The 17445-nt window shown below is 38.3% G+C and overlaps 1 protein-coding gene across 13 annotated transcripts in view; it reads left to right on the top strand.

The window, feature by feature from the left end:
* LOC109409918 (sodium-dependent neutral amino acid transporter B(0)AT3) overlaps nt 1–17445 on the top strand; it is a 159360-nt gene that overhangs the window by 57876 nt on the left and 84039 nt on the right. For all 13 annotated transcript variants that reach the window (XR_009998588.1, XM_029875198.2, XM_029875197.2 and 10 more), the window contains one exon: nt 3053–3531. Coding sequence is in view for 12 of the 13 variants with exons in the window: in XM_029875198.2 (XP_029731058.1) it covers nt 3246–3531 (286 nt within the window). In the remaining variant the exon portion in view is untranslated. The remainder of the gene's footprint in view (nt 1–3052; nt 3532–17445) is intronic.

The raw sequence follows: 17445 nt of genomic DNA, 5'->3' as shown, positions 1-17445 counted from the left end.
GGATTATTTTTTCACAACGCACAGTGGAAAAATAGAATAAACCGCGAATAAATTCAATATCTTAGAGTGAGTGGAAGTATTTTGATTTCTTTTTGACACAAACTTCAAAAACAGTTTCATATAAGAAGGGTGTCATACGCCGCACGATGCTGATGGGCAGTATACCAATACATAGTGGAATTTGGGGTGAAACAAGAAATGTATTAAATCAGAGAACCGTGAGACGATGCGAACTGCTTCCATTCGATTCTCCCAACAATTTCAAATTATATTTAAATAAACAGGAGAAATTGGGGTAAACCAAGCAACATATCAGTTCACAGAGCTTGCAGCAATCCAAATCACTTTCATTCGATTCTTCGAGTAATTTGACATAAGGATAGTCCGGTTTCATCAACCATGTATCAACTCCGAGTAGTGATATCAATTAAGTATTCAAAGATTATAGTGAAATTGGGTTATAATTGTCAGAAATACGTGCAAAACATACAAACAAATCACGGAATAGGGGCAAAACAAGCAAGGTATTAGTTCGGAATATTCGTGCGGCAACCTGAACCACTTCCATTTGACTCCCCGAGCAATTTCACTTACGAAAAGACCTACTATATCGAAAATATTAGAATCCTAGCAGAAATACGAGGAAAATTTTCAAATAAATAGAGTATATTGGGGTAAAACAGATATGTTTCAGTTTTGAACGCTGCGCGGTAGTTCAAAAAGCTCGTTTTAATACTCCGTGTAATTTTAAATAAGGCTGGTCAAGCTCTTATCGGTTACGTTTTACTCTGGGGAAAGACGCATGTGAAAGTTTCGAAGAAATATGGAATATCGGGATTATTTGAAAACAAAAAGGCAATATTCAAAGCCGTTTGATGAAGCAAACCAGCTTCAATTTATACTACGAAAGTTTTTACACAAGTACGAGTTAAATACACCATTTATTTTGCACTCCAATCGGGAATGAATTAGGAAAATTCCAAAAATGTTAGAGAGAGTGGGGCAAAACAAGCTTTATACAACTATTTCCAGCATCGTGCGGCGTATGACACCCCATTTATCTTAAACTATAGAGATTTTTGCATTGTGTGTCACAAATTCATCCAAATCCTTCCACTCCGAGCAAAGATATTGAATTTATTTTTACATTTTACTCATTTTTTTTCCACTGTTCAATGTCTAATACGCAAGGATAATTCTTTAAAAGCGTAATATCTTAGCTTCCAAACAAGATATTTTATTTCTTTTATTTTAAGAAATGACCCATATTAAAATCGGGTAAAACTTTCATGATTGAAATTTTAAAAATAAGTACATGTATTTTTTTGGCAAATTTTGATGAAAAAAGCTCAAAAATTAGTGCTTTTATCAAGAACAAAAATGTTTCTAAGGACCATATGAAGCCCGTGGTGCAGTGGTCACACATTCGCTTCATAAGCGGATGGTTATGGGTTCATTTTCTACCCGTCACTTGCAATTATTCGTTAGTTGTACTTCAGCTTTCTGCAGAAAAATAATTACTGCAAAATTTCAAATTTATGACATCTAAAAGAAATTTGCTATGAATTTTTCTATCAGTGTTTTTTTTTAGAAGTTCTTAAATATCCAGAAACATCTCCGAAGACAACATTTCAATTCAACAGGCTGTTTCCGAGTTATAATCTTTGGATGAAGAAAATTGCATTTTCTTCAAACATATTCCAAAAGTAGGTGAGAAAAATGTTAACCCGGGAGCGGTCGCGTCGTGTACTGAGTACACGCACCATGAAAAATACACGCTTTTGGTACATAGCGTGAGCGTGGCGTCGTTACAGGTAGTCAAAGACGCGACTGCTCGAGGGTTAAATATTTAATTATGCAAAAAACACAAATCAATCAAACTTGATGATCTATTTTTTTTTGTCTCCGCCACTTAATTCAGTTCTTCCAAAATATTTCGTTTCTTGTTAATAGAATAGCAATCTACAGCTTATTTACACACCATTCCTTGTAGATCCAGTTTTTCTCTTCAAAGAAATCTAGGTATATTTTTGGTCCACCCCCACTCTAGATTACCCTTGGGAAAAACATTTGCACAAGAGTTAGACTACATGGAACGCAAACACTGAATCATGATGGTTTATTATCGCACCCAACTAAACCCAAAAAGTGGTGAGATACTTGAGCGTCAGCGGCAGAAGGTCTCCCAAGAGGTTAGTACCTACCTTCTCGGAAAAAAGCAAGTTGACGTGACAGAGATGGTCTATGATGCGATAGACGATGCGATACATAGATGGTTTATGATCATTTTCTTCTTCGCTTGTTCTAGTCGCCTGAACATGCCATTTTTTTCCTCGGAATGGGTGGGTCTATTTCGCATCAATATTGGAGTAGGAAAGCATAATCATATGTTTTCTGGAATTCTCCTTGTTACGCATGACACCGTATTAGATCATCATAGAGCAATCAACTAAAACATGGGTTTGAAGCGTTAGGGTGATTGGGGATATTTAATAATTCAGGAATAAGTACCTTTTTAAATTTAAATTTGAAAACAAATGAATCCTAGCCAAACGAAATCTAATAACATCTTTATCAATGCACTCATTCCAACATGAAGTGTTTTTTTTTTTTTATATCTGTATTAACGAGATTTTTAGCCTTAGGCTAGTTCATCTCGGGACCCACGCTTTACTTCCCTTCCGAAAGAAGAACTCAAATTTTGCGAGTTTGTCGGGAGTGGGATTCGATCCCAATGAAGTGTTTCACTTTCACAATTTAAGGGAAGACGTATGAATCATATGTTTGTTTCTAAGAATTACCTGGAACACCAAAACATGATATATTTGGAGTGCCTAGGCTATAAGTATCATCCGTTGGTAGTTCAGAAAATAGTTTAATAGCTTAATAGTAGTAATATCTAGTGTGAATTAGTCTGATGGAAATATTATTTTGACTTTTTTTAACAACTCAACCTCTTTTCGACTTTTTTGTATCAATTCTACAATATTTGTAAGAAAATCGATTCTTTACAAAAACTTTAATAACAACTGTTTTTCACCTTTGTTCGCAGAAAACCGTGACATTGGAGCACAGAAACGGGCCCGCAGCAGCCACGTGGTACGCAACGGATCCACCACCGTTACAACTAGAACCGTCGATCCCCCCGTCGCCAGCGGTACATTCCCGACGGCAGCAGCAACGTCCAGCAGACCGGATACCGCACCCCCGCCGGCGGTCCCCATTCGGCAGCACTAGTACAAACTATGACCACTAAGGTGGACGGCCCTGGTGGTCCTCGGAACAACGGTCACGAAATGGCCCCGCTCAATACGCGGGCTCGGGGCGATGGCACGCACGGTGTGACCATCATGCTGTCGCCACCGGACCGATCCTCAGTCGGGTCCCGGGAGGGAGCTGGTCTCCCCGATGGCGACCCGGACCGGGCCGCCTGGTCCGGAAAGATGCAATTTTTCCTCAGTATTATCGGTTATTCCGTCGGGTTGGGCAACATCTGGCGGTTTCCGTACCTGTGCCAGCAAAACGGTGGAGGTAAGTCATTATTCACTGTTACCGATATTTGTTGTTGTAGAAAGTTTGGGTTTGACGCTCTGGTCTATGGCAGAACAGAGAGTAACATTTGGCAGTGAGCCATCCATGCTTCCAGAACGAACGAATAACCTAAATTTCCTTAAAGAGCAAGAATATACTGAAAGCATTCTTTAGTCAGCCTGTGCTGGCAGGCTGAAACGATGGAGGCTGGCAAGCCACGTGGATAAAGGCAAATAATTCACTTTCTCGTGCACATTCTCGCCGCCCTCACTGGAATGGGACTTTCCCCAATAAGCAAGCGAATTTATCCAAGCCAAATTAATTGAAAGTTCCTTATAGGTTACGCTCATACAGCATCAATTCGCGTTGGCTCGTAGCCATCAACAATTGAATCCAGGAGAAAACCTAGCTCCCCTTTTATTACATAACGAATTATTATACTAGAAGTACCAAAATGTAAGCGTTGATATTGTCAGTTGACTGCTCTTTGCGATATCTGAAAAATGTGCATTCACCGTCTTTCATGTAGGAATTACCTTACCGATACCACCCGAGCAGACATAAATACCACAAGCATAATAAAATATGTTATTTTGGATTAATAACTGCATAATGGAGGCCCCCACGGAACCTGTTCCAGGCGCTTTGAAGCGGAAATATCTGTTGATACAGACCTCAGTCTATCATTTTTGCCCAATTCTCTTGAAATCATGAAGATTGATACGTCACAAGGCATGTTTTGGTTGCAAACCAGAAATGTCCCCGATGATGACCGGGGTTCCGGATGTTCCGGGTGGCCATTTAAGTTGATACAGACTTCAGTCTATCGTTTCCTTTTTTTTATTCGTAACCACTTATCCTATTTTACAGCTCTTTTGTCCACTAGGGCACTACGTGACCGATTCCAATTGGCGGCTGCACTTACACTTGTACAGCGCCTAAATGTATTCTATTATATTCTTATTCTACTATATCGGAACTGGTTTGCCATTGTGCTGCTTTCACTTTTCTACCCTGTCCTTGGTAGAATGATGAGCATGATGATGAAATAATGTGTGGTTGTTGTCCCTTTTCCAGTCCGATTGAAGGTGTCCATTATGGGTTGCCGTTCGCCGATATCCAATTATCCGGGTCCGTTTGAGCTATGAGAGCTCAGATGAGGGTCAAGTGCCAGTCGCTCTCGGGGGGAAGAGCAACTGACGAAGTGCCGGGGCTGGGATCGAATCCATGACCATCCGCTTATGAAGCGAACGTGTAACCACTGCACCACGGGCCCCGGCAGTCTATCGTTTCAGACGTATTCATTTGAAATCATGAAGATTGATATGTCGCACGGCATGTTGATATTGAAAACCAGAAGTGTCCCCAGTGAGGCCCCACGGAACTTGTAACGGTGATCCGGATGGGTTAACTTATTCAAATATGGTTACCGCAGTTGTGTTTCACTGTTTGCAACAAAGCTTTTGCTGAAAATTAATGGAGCGAACACAATTGCAACATGAAATAATCACTTTCAGTCATTTTAGCAACCCCCCTGACCCCAGGACAATCCGAGATATCCCCAGAATGATTCTAAATATTGCAGGCCACTGGAGTATAATAAACTTACACCGATTGATGATCCATTGATGACGATTTGGAAAAAATTGGATGAAAATTGACGAAATGCCAGCATTTTGAAAATGAGTTGTCGGGGGTCGGGTACGTGAAAGTTAATCTCAACATTTTTTTTTTATTATACTACTGCTTATAGCATAGCATAGCTGACATCAGCGTGCCCCCCCCCCCCCTAGCCATCAGATTTTTTTTAATTCGAGTCAACTCAAAGATTATCAATAATTCAAAGCTCCAGGAAAAAATCTCAAGAAATAATCTATTCTAATAATTAGGGATTTACCCATAATTATCAAACCTTATTCACTTGAAAATCAAGTATTCCTTTAAAAGAATCTTTTTAATCTTATCATACAATTCTTGAAAAATAAAAACCTTGCTTGAATGGATAAATATAAACATCACAATTATTCATGGAATATAAAAACAACATAAAGATGATGAACCTGGGCTTGTTAGGGGATTATTTGTAAGTAAAAACGAAAATCGTGTTAAGTACTGTTCCTTTGAATTCCACTAAGAATTTGCATCCTTTGACAGATACGTATTTCGACCTCAACTGTAAGATCGTCTTCGCTGTCTTGTACTTGACTCGATAACATGCCAAAATTTCCAGATATGCCAGAACCGGTTCCGGTAGGGAAAAGAAGGACTTTGTAGAACCATATGCTGCTATAAAGTGTAGTAGCACATAATTTACGAATTTTCACTACTATTCAATTCAAACAAACGCCTGAGCGTGACGCAAAATACCTGGGATTAATAAGTTTTTTCAAGGACACATTCAGAAATTCCTTCAGGTATTTCTTCAGGAACTTCTCCAGGGATTGTTTCAGGAATTCCTCAAGGGAATTCTCCAGGAATTTCCTTTTCGTGAATTCCTGCATGGGCGTTTTTCAGGGTTCCGATAGTGATTGTTTCAGGGTTTGTTCTATGAAATGCTTCTGGAATTTTTTCCTTCAGATTTTTACAGGTACTTCTGCAAGGATGCATCAACGAATTGATCCAGGATTTTTTACATAGCTTCTATGAGTGATTCCATTATGGATCCAGAGTTTTCTTTTTTTTTTCAAGAATTCCTATAGGGGTTTCACTTTTTTCGAGGATTCCTCCAGGGATTTTCATAGGAATTTCAACAAAGAATCTTTTAGGTATTTCTGCAAGTGTTTCTTCAGAGATTTCTTCAGGGATTTTTCCATATACTCCTTCGAGAATTCCACTAGAGATTGCTCCAATGACTCAATCTGGAATAGTTCGAAGTGTTTCAACAGGGATGTCTCCCAGAAATCCTTTAAGAAAATTATCTAAAAACTTATACATGAATGCTTTGAATAAAAGATGTGTTAAACAATCTTTTGGTAGTCCATGCAAAGGAATTGTTACAGGGATTTGTTAGGAAAGCTTTCCTGAGATTTCCTGAAGATTTTTTTATGGAATTGCTTCCGGGATTCCTCATGGGATTTCTTCAGGGATTCCTCCAGATTTTCCTTTAAGAATACCCCGGGAATTTCTTTTGTGATTCTCTCAGTAACAACTCCAGTGATTATTTTATAAATTCCTCCAAGGATTTCCCCAGAAACTTTTGGTAAAATTCCTTCAGAAGTTTCTCTTGAAATTCTTTCAGGAACTCCTCCAGGAATCAATCCAATACTCCCTCCAGGGACTTTTTAGGGATTCCCTTAGGAATGTCTTTTAAAATTGCATCCGTTATTCCTTCTGGAGTTTCTTCAGGAACTCCTGCAAGGATTCCTTCAGGAACTGCTACAGGGACTCCTCAAGGAGTTCCTTTGCGATTTCTTAAGAAACTCATCCTGGGATTCCTCCAGGAATTCTTCCTGGGATTTCCCAGGAGTTCTTTCTGGCATTCCTTTAAAAAAAATTCCAAGGCTTTACTCGAAAATTTCTTTTGATTCTTTTATGAACAACTTATGTTAAAAATTTCTCCTAAGATTCTCCCAGGAATTTTTCTTAGGATTCCTTCAGGAATTCCTCCTTGTGTTCTTTAACCCTTTGGGGACGGATGGATCATATGTGCCCAGCCAAGAAAATCGATCATCACCAACGCGTTCTAGACCAGCGCGGCAGCATCCAGAAAGGTGAAAATTCAATATCCAAAGGGTTAAGGCACTCCTCCAGGGATTAATCCAGTACTTCCTCTAGGAACTGTTTAGAGATTCCCTTAGGAATTTCTCTTGAAATTTCTTCCGCGATTCCTTCTGGAGTTTCTTCAGGAATTCATCCATGGATTTCTTCAGGAACTGCTACAGAGACTGCCCCACGAACACTTTTAAGGATTCCTTGAGGATTTCTCCAAAAATTTCTTCTGCGATTTCTTCAGGAAATTATCCTGGTATTCCTCATACGAATTCCTTAAGGAGTTTGCTCTACGAATTACTTCCGGGATTCCTAAAAGAATTCCACCAGGAGTCCTCCTAGGCATTCTTCTAGCTATTTATCCAGGCATTCTTCCAGGGATTCCTCCTTGCAGAGATTTCTCCAGGAATTCTTTCAGAGATTCCTCCAGGAATTCCTCCAGATCTTTCTCCAGGAAATGCTTCAGGGAATCCTTCAGGAATTCCTAAAGGAATTCCTCCAGGAATTTCCCAAAGAACTCCTCCAGAAGTTTCCCCCAGCATTTATTCAGGAATTCATGCAGACATTCCTCCTGCAATTTCTCCAGGGTCTCCTCGTGGAATTTCTTCAGAAATTACCCCAACACAAAGTCTTATATGATGTTGCATAGGATGCTAAAGTGGAGGCCATATGCATACATGTTTCCATTTAACTGCGTGTAAAGTGTCCGTATATCTCCTCCAGATTTGCATCCTATTCAACATCATATGCGATCGTGTGTTGACTGGGCAGGAATTTGTTGAGGGATTCCTCCAGGAATTGATCTACCTGCCGATACCTTCGAAAAATCCTGTCAGCAATTCATCCAGGAATTTTTCCAGGAAATCCTCCCAGAATTCCCCTAGAGATTACTTCAGGAATTTCTGCTGGGCCTCATCCCAGGATTTCTCCAGGGATTACGCAAGGGTTTTGTCTAGAAGTTCCACCAGGCATTCCTCCAGGATTCTTTCTAGATATTTTTACAGGAATTGATTCAGGAATTCCTCTAGGAATTCCTTCTCGAGAATTCCTCCTAGGATTCCTACAGATTTTTTTTTAAGATTCCCTAATTCAAATTCCTCAAGAGATTTCTTCACATTTTTTTTTCTAGGAATTCCTCCCAGAATTGCTCCAGGAATTTCTTCAGAAATTCGCCCAAAGAATCCTCCTGAAATTTATCTAGGAGTTATTCTAAGAATTCCTCAAAAGATTTATTTAGAAACTTCTCTAGGGATTCCTCCCAGAATTCATCCAGGAATTCCCCAGAAGTTTCTCCCAGCATTTATTCATGAATTCATGCAGACACTCCTTCAGGAATTTCTCCAGAGTCTCCTCGCGGAATTTCTCCAGATATTACATCAGGAATTTTTTGAGAGTTTCCCTTAGGAATTTCACCAGGAATTGATCTAGGAATATCTTCGAAAACTATGTCAGAAATTTATCCAGGAATATTTCCAGGAAATTCTCCAGGAATACCTTCAGGATTTTTCAGGGATTCCTCCAGGAATTTCTCCAGGAATTCCTTCAGGGATTCCTCCAGGGATTCCTCCAGGAAATTCTTCAGAAATTCCTTCAAGGATTCTTCCAGGAAATCCTCCTGGAATTTCTCAAGAGATTTTTTCAGAAATTTCTCCAGGAAATCCTCCCAAAACTCCTCTGGAGATTACTTCAGGAATTCCTGCTGGCCCTCATCCCAGAATTCTTCTAGGGATTACGCTAGGAATTAAAAGTTTCTCCAGGCATTCTTCCAGGATTCTTTCTAGATATTTTTCCAGGAATTGATTCAGGGATTCTTCCAGGAATTCCTCCTCAAGGATTCCTCCTAGGATTCCTCCCTTTCTTTAAGATTTCCTATGCAAATTCCTCAAGAGATTTTTTCAGATTTCTTCTAGGGATTCCTCCCAGAATTCCTCCAGGAATTTCTTCAGAAATTCTTCCAAAGAATCTTCTTGAAATTTTTCAAGGATTTTTTTTTATTCTTCAACCACTTAACCTAATTTACAGCTCTTTTGTCTACTGAGGAGGATCTCTTAAGTGTCGTAAATAATCAAACAAATACACAAACAAGCAAACAAACAACTTTGTTCAAAAAAGTAAAAAAAAAAAACATTAGGAAAAGATTCTGGAAAAACTCAGATGCTCACAGCATGGTCTTGCTCAATTCTCGCGTGTCCACAGCTACTCTTCATCTATATTCTTTGGAAAATTATACCTTTCGCTAGAGGATCACGCTATCTCCCTATCCCAATCCAGGCAGTACAACTGTCACTGACAGCATATTGATGCAAACGGCTAAAGCATAAAAACTACAGTAATAACTCACATTAGAGTTAGGGATTTTGCATATTGTCCTAGCGCACGGCATACAGCAGAACACAATGTACCCTGCCGCCCAGATTGCAATATGCAGTGCACCACTACCGACCGGCGGCAGCGCATTCAATAACAAAGAGAAATTTGTTACCGATTCTCCGTATGTACCTTTAGAGTGGAGTGTTTAAGAATGCACCATTGCACCAGTTATGATTTTTCTAACAGTTAGGTTCCGAACAAACCACATTTGAAAATTTGAAAATTTCGTTTCATGCGCCCTACTAAGAAACATACAGCAACATGCAGAATTAATCATCTGTTGTTCGACCTTTAATCAAATAATTTTTGACAGCTGACCCAACCACGGTTTTCGTGAGGTCCACATTGCTTCTTCAGCCTCTATACAGACTTAGTTCAACTTGTGTTCTTGACTATTCAGACACAACAAGTAATGCTCTTGTTTTCGAGGATAAGTATACAATTGTGTGTGGTGTAGGTGCTATGGTGAGTGACTATAAATCAGGAGGTCCGAGTTCAATTCCCAGTCTTCCCACAGAGTAATTTACACATTTCTAGACATCTCTTCTGGAAATAGACGCAGGTAATGGTAAAAATAGACTCACGAAAGTGTTCTTATTGATTTTTACACAATTAATAAATTTAATTGATTACTGATTAAGCCCATATTAAGCCTTAAATCAGACTTCCAACGACCCTCAAATCAGCTAAAGGTTGAATAAAATCACCAAAATTAGATGTTTAGGAGCTGTATAAAGGATTGTACCCCTTGTGCTCAGCTTTTGTTCAAATGAAGGCTGATTTAAAATAGTTGGAGAAACGTTTGTACAGCATCAAATTGATACCTGGGCATCCAAGCATCTCCATCTTCATGGGAGAAAAGGAATCGAATGGCCTGAACTAAAACGCTACTTCATAATCTTGAATCATGTACATATGTTATCGACATCAAACAATGTTTTAACTATTTGCCAACATTGACGTAAGTTTTAAAAACGTACTGTAAAGGAGATGATAATGAAGCAAACATCTGCAAAAATAGCTAAGGATATGTATGAAAATGGTTTTAAAATTTGACCACATCGCAATGAAAATTTGTTCCATTGATGCCTTATTTTCTCCATGGTCAATTCATCTGCCCCTACTCTCCCCTACTACCAACTCACTCGCCACGCCAATTGATCAATGTCAGCGCGCGAATCGATAGTGTCCCAGACTTTACCTAGTATACCAACGACATCGATGCGATGCCCAGGAATCAGTTTCAATCAATTCCAATCAGAGTCAATCGCACTTCTATTAGTGCTGTAAAACGATCAATAGTGTTGCTACGGCGCACTATTTATCAACAACGTCGCGGTCGGCTTGTAAACTTCCATGGAGACGCATGGTACTCAATGGGCGCCAGCCAGTTCGCCAGAACTGAACTTGACCAAGAAACACACTGCCGCGGTGCCACCATGATGCCTTTATGATGATTCTGTTTGTGAAAGGGAGTCAAGTTCTGAGAAGTGTGTGCCACACAGCAACGAGATATGTACTTGTATGACTTGATTTACACTTGGGCGGACTCAACGTCCGCCGCCGGGAGAAACACTGCGTGAAATTGCGAACCCCCTGAAGTGTGCAAACACGGAGTTGATGTATACCTACCTACGAGGATAGTCGAGTTGGGTCGGGAGTCCCGTGCACCAATTTATGCACTTAGAATACAGCGGCGGTGCAGTCTGCCACAGTGCCACGCAGTGGCCGAGCGATGTAAACGCAAAATATGGGTCAAGTTTTGTGCTCATCTTTCATGCCATGTCGTGTCCATCGTTTGTTGTTGTGGTAGAATGACTTGGGTACCTACCCTGCTAGTAGCAGAGCTAAAATAAACATGTTTAACGAAGCGACAAGTTCATATGGGCGAACATTCGCTGCAAAACCTGTGACAATTTTTGACCAAGGGGCATGTTCGGCATACTTACGGATTCTTAAACTTATGTGACGGTGCAGAATGCTCGTGGAATTGTTCCACCGTGAAATTTTCACGTGCAACAAATCGGGAACCAAGGGGAAGAACTTTTTTCACAAATAACACAACGTTGACAATATCTCTGTTTGGAAACTTAGAGGTGCACCCATTTTTTCTGTACTTCACGTCTTCCAGCCAGGGATACCAGATGTGAAGACATGTCTTCAATTTGAAGACATGTCTTCGATTTGAAGACATTCGAACTTCTGTGAAGACATTTATTTTTGTGAAGACATATTGAAGACATTTCAAATTATGTGAAGATTTTTGAAAGCTAAAAAAAAATATTTTTATTGTTGATCCAACCTAATAATTCAAATCTTGGAACAATTTCAGATAAAATGCGTTTCTATTTTTGATGCTAAAAACTTACAGATTGATAATTATTCGGTCTTTATATTAGTGGAAATTTTGGAGCAGTTTTTAAATACGATTCAAATATATCGACAACAATTTGTTTTGAATTTTATGATTTATGTCGATTTATTTAATTAATTTTACATCAGCAATTATATAAAGAAATCAAAATATTCAGGAAACAAACAACACAGCCCATGAATGCTTCAATTATTATTATTACTATTTATTAACGACACTATATCATTACTGTGACATTCGTGTCATAGAATGAATGCTTCAAGGTATCATCCAAAACAATCAAATATTTTTTAATATTATTTGTAATTTCATTTAAGGAGGTTTTTAGAGATTTTTTTTTGAGTTTCCTCTAGGAATTCATCTGGATATTCTCCTCTAGTTTTTCACAAATCTCAATAAACTGTTCTTTCTAAAAGTATCAACGATGTTTTTTTTTTGGAAAAAAAAACTTCAGTACTTCGTTTGAATTTCAAACAGAGCTACCTCCAGAATTTTCCGCTGATTTTTCAAAAATTTGTCCAAGGAAGCTTGTTAATATTTCTGCAGTAGTTCCTCGAGAATTCCTTCAGAAGTTCCATAGGAATTGCTCCAGGATTTCATCAGGAATTCCTCTAAAAATTTGAGTTCCCGTGTAATTTCTGAAGGAATTTCTGAAAAACTCCTGGAGGATCTCCCGACGATCTCCAGGAGGAATTCTCAAGGATCCTCTGTAGGATTACAAGAGGAACTCCTGGAGGAAAAGGACAGATCGGTAAAAGTACTAGTGTTGTAGTAGTGAGCTGAATTTTAGTATGGTGAGAAGGTCAATTCTTCGTTTCTGTAATGAAATAGTGCAAAAAGCGTGGGTATTATGATTCCTTGCCTAATTTGATGCTGTTTGAGCAAAACTTTGGGCAACAGTGTTGTTGTTTTCTCCATTTCTTGCACCATAAACAACATAGTTATCCAAAGTTTTGCTCAAACAGCATCAAATTAGACAAGGAATCATACTACCCACGCTTTTTGCACCATTTCATTGCAGAAACGGAAAATTGACCTTCTCACCATACTAAAATTCAGCTCATTACTACAAATCTAGTACTACACTGAACGTGCCCCATTCCTGATGAAGTTCAGGACGACTTCCCGAGGATCTTCTGTAGGAATTTCCGAGAAACTCTGGGAAGGATACCCGTGGAACTTCTGCAGAAGTTATTTTTTGTGGATATAAATACGAGGAACTTCTTTAGAAATTTGCAGGAAAACCATGAAAAATACTAGGGAAAACCTGGAGAGAACTATGCATTTATTATTAAAGGAATTCTTGGTAAACTTCTGAAGTAAATTTCTAAGAAATTCTAGATGGAACTTTCCGGGAAATATCTGGAGAAATTTCAATTAAACTCCTAAAGGAATTTCCTGGTAGCTCCAACATAAACTCTCGTGGACTTCTATAGAAATTGCCTGGAAACTCCTGCAAACTCCTGCAGGAATACGTGAAGAATTTATGGAGGAATTTATAAGGACCTCTTAGAGGAATTACCATGAATCCCTTATAGAAATTCCCGATGAACTCCAGAATCTCCTGGAGGAATTCCAGAAGAACTTATGGAGGAATCCCCGAGGATCTCCTGTAGAAATCACAGAGGATCTCACAAAATACGCGAACACGAGACGGAACACAACACTTATCGTTCTTACTAATTAAAAGGAACTTAACAAATTACCTTTTTGGTCGACCGGTTTCCGGCTCGAAGTTGCCCATCTACAGGACGATGTCCGACTCGGACATCGTCCCGTAGATGGGCAACTTCGAGCCCGAAACCGGTCCACACTGGGGCAGGATTGAAAATACATGGAAAAAACCTCTAGCTCGTCGAGATGTCGCGATCCACACTGGGTGTCTTCAGAGAAAATATTTCTATGAACAAGGTCGATATTCTGAACGGTAGCATATTTTTCTTACGTTATTCGCATAAAAGTCCTATAAGTCATTTTGGCCACCTTTCATTTTAGCGGTATGGTGTCTTCGGCAAAGTTGTTCGGTTATTTATGCTAAAAAATTTTGCCGAAGACGTCAAATTTTCAAAGCCTACTGTTCTTGAGATATTAACCGTTTTATAAAATACCTACTTAAAATCGAGTTTTTTTCATTAAATAACGTTTGTAAACAAATTTAATGTCCGTTTTCGAGTTATAATAATGGAAAATACTAAAATAAAACATATATCAAAGAAATTAGTTGGAAAAAAACAAAATATGCATTGATTTTTTAAGTTCCTGAAAATCACGCAAAATGTATATAGGACGTTCTTGCAGTCGGGCAAGTTCGGGCAAGTGTTTTCATCGGCGATCACCTAAAAAATACATAAGCTTTCATGTAATTTTTTTCAGCGACATGATATTTGATTATTTTTTTAAAATAGCTTTCAAAGTTTACTGTTTTGTGTGATTAGTTCAACATTTTTGCAGATATATTACCATGTTGCATGATGCCAAGTAAACCATGAGTAGTATAAATGCAATCTAGTCACAGGTTTAGTTATTTTTAAGCTTCAAACAAATTGTTAAACACAAAAATGTCCGAAACGCCAATAAAAGTGAGTTTTTAGATCATTGAACACACAAAAAAATATTTCTGTTAAATAAGATTATATAAGATAATGATAAAACCAAGGCTAAATTGCGTGTTTATTACATTTTTGTGTTTTACAATTTGTTTGAAGCTCAAAAATAACTAAATCTGTGACTAGATTGCATTTATACTTCTCATGATTCACTTGGCGTCATGCAACATGGTAATATATCTGCAAAAATGTTGAACTAATTCACACAAATCAGTAAACTTTGAAAGCTATTTTTAAAAAATCATCAAATATCATGTCGGTGAAAAACATTACATGAAAGCTTATGCATTTTTTAGGTGATCGCCGATGAAAACACTTGCCCGACTGCAAGAACGTCCTATATACATTTTGCGTGATTTTCAGGAACTTAAAAAATCAATGCATATTTTGTTTTTTTCCAACTAATTTCTTTGATATATGTTTTATTTTAGTATTTTTCATCATTATAACTCGAAAACGGACATTAAATTCGTTTACAAACGTTATTTAATGAAAAAAAAACTCGATTTTAAGTAGGTATTTTATAAAACGGTTAATATCTCAAGAACAGTAGGCTTTGAAAATTTGACGTCTTCGGCAAAATTTTTTAGCATAAATAACCGAACAACTTTGCCGAAGACACCATACCGCTAAAATGAAAGGTGGCCAAAATGACTTATAGGACTTTTATGCGAATAACGTAAGAAAAATATGCTACCGTTCAGAAAATCTACCTTGATCAAAGAAATATTTTCTCTGAAGACACCAAGTGTGGATCTCGACATCTCGACGAGCTAGAGGTTTTTTCCGTGTATTTTCAATCCTGCCCCAAGTGTGCGGTCTTAAATAAAAAAACCCAGGTTAATCCACCTAGTGGTGATAGTGCCTTTCTCGTCGAATATGTACTCAACATTTTTTCCGGCCATAAGCCGAAGTGTTCCTGAATCCTGAGAATACTCTAGAACGGAATAAATCTCATTTTCTTTTTTTGTCACATTGCTCGTTGACTCGTCAATGAGGGGTGGAGTTGATAAATAATAAATGTATTTGATGAAAAAATTCTTAAAAAATTAAGCAAAACCGCTTAAGGCGAAACTGGAAGCATTTCCTAATTTTTTTGGTTTTTGATTTTTTATAAAAAAACGAAGCAATATTTTCAAAATCGGTTTTCGTGCACATGTTGAGTATGGATCAGGGTATATTCTGATTATGTTACGCGGCATAAAATGTTTTTCGTTTTTGCAGAAACCATTTTTGTGAAATTTTGTTCAAACATGGTTTCTGTAAAAACGATAACCATTTTATACCGTGTAAAAAAATCAGAAGATACCCTGATCCACACTATACATGTGCACGAAAACCGATTTTGAAAATATTGCTTCGTTATTTAATAGTACATCAAAATCCAAAAAATGAGAAAATGCTTCCAGTTTCGCCTTAACTCATCGGTTTTGATAAAAAAAAAACTTCTGGAAGACTCTAATTTCACTTTAAAATTGATAAATCTATTGGTTTATTTATTTGTGCACTTCTTCAAGATGTTGAATTCCGACCAAAATTTCCAAAATGGGACCCCTCTGGACTTAAGAGAAAATCAAATTTGTGTCAGCCATATTCAGAAAAGCAAGAATTTTATCAAAGCCATAATTGAATTTGGAAACTTATTGATGGCTCATATTCCGACGCTATGTTAAACGTATAGGCCGAGCTGAAAAATATCAAATCTCTCAGTTGACTGCCTGACCACCTTCACTAGCACTGGATGCCGATCATTATCAAGACATTTCGGGATTTTTTTTTCTGCGCACTTTAGCCTATATTTTATTATCATTAGTTATAAGATTCATGTAAAATTTGACAAAAAAAGTGCAAACAATCGAAATTTCCCTTATTAAAGCCCATTCAAATTTCTACCGTGTTACAGAGCGCGATGACTCAACCAGTTGCATCAAAATTGTTCGCAGTAATTTTAGACGCAGAAGGGGATTGGTGCTATAAAATTTAATTTTTTCCATACAACGTTGATCCATCCTACTGTAAAATGACGCCTCAGGAATCTAAAATGATGTAATTTAACAAGATCGCTTAAATTTTTATCAAGATTTTGTTCTTTTACACATATTAATCGCTTGCATCGATTTTGTTCACCTGCGTAATTTCAGCAATGGATCCAACCCTGATTCTGCAACACTGCCGGTAATCTTAAGTGTGGTCAGAGACTATTTTCTTGCTGCCCGTGTATCTGGTTAACGAACATTTTTGATGATTTGATGTTTCGCATGCATGTGTTTGGTTTTGTTTTTTAATTGGTCACTTCCGACGGGACACCTGGAACCGGTCTGGAACACAACTGGTTTAGATACGGTATGAAACTGTTTTCTTGCTTACCGTTCATCTGGTTATCGAAAAACCCCGCTCTTCCATGTGTCACATGCATGGGCTTGGTTCACTTTTTTAATTGACCACTTCCAGCGGGACAGCTGGAACCGGTTCCGGAACACAACCGGTTCAGATATAGTCTGAAACTATTTTCCTGCTTACCGCTCATCTGGTTATCGAAAAAGCCTCTCTTTGATGTGTCGCATGCCTGGGTTTGGTTCACTTTTTTAATTTACCACTTCCGGCAGGACATCCGGAACCGGTTCCGGAATACTACTGGTTCAAACATGGTCTGAAATTATTTTCCTGCTTACCGCTCATCTGGTTATCGAAAAAGCCTCTCTTTGATGTGTCGCATGCCTGGGTTTGGTTCACTTTTTTAATTTACCACTTCCGGCAGGACATCCGGAACCGGTTCCGGAATACTACTGGTTCAAACATGGTCTGAAATTATTTTCCTGCTTACCGTTCATCTGGTTATCGAAAAAGCCGCTGTTT

Source organism: Aedes albopictus, chromosome 3 (assembly GCF_035046485.1).
Source record: "Aedes albopictus strain Foshan chromosome 3, AalbF5, whole genome shotgun sequence".
NCBI lineage: Eukaryota > Metazoa > Arthropoda > Insecta > Diptera > Culicidae > Aedes > Aedes albopictus.
Note: the sequence above shows the minus strand (reverse complement) of the source record. Positions and strands in the feature narration are given on the sequence as shown.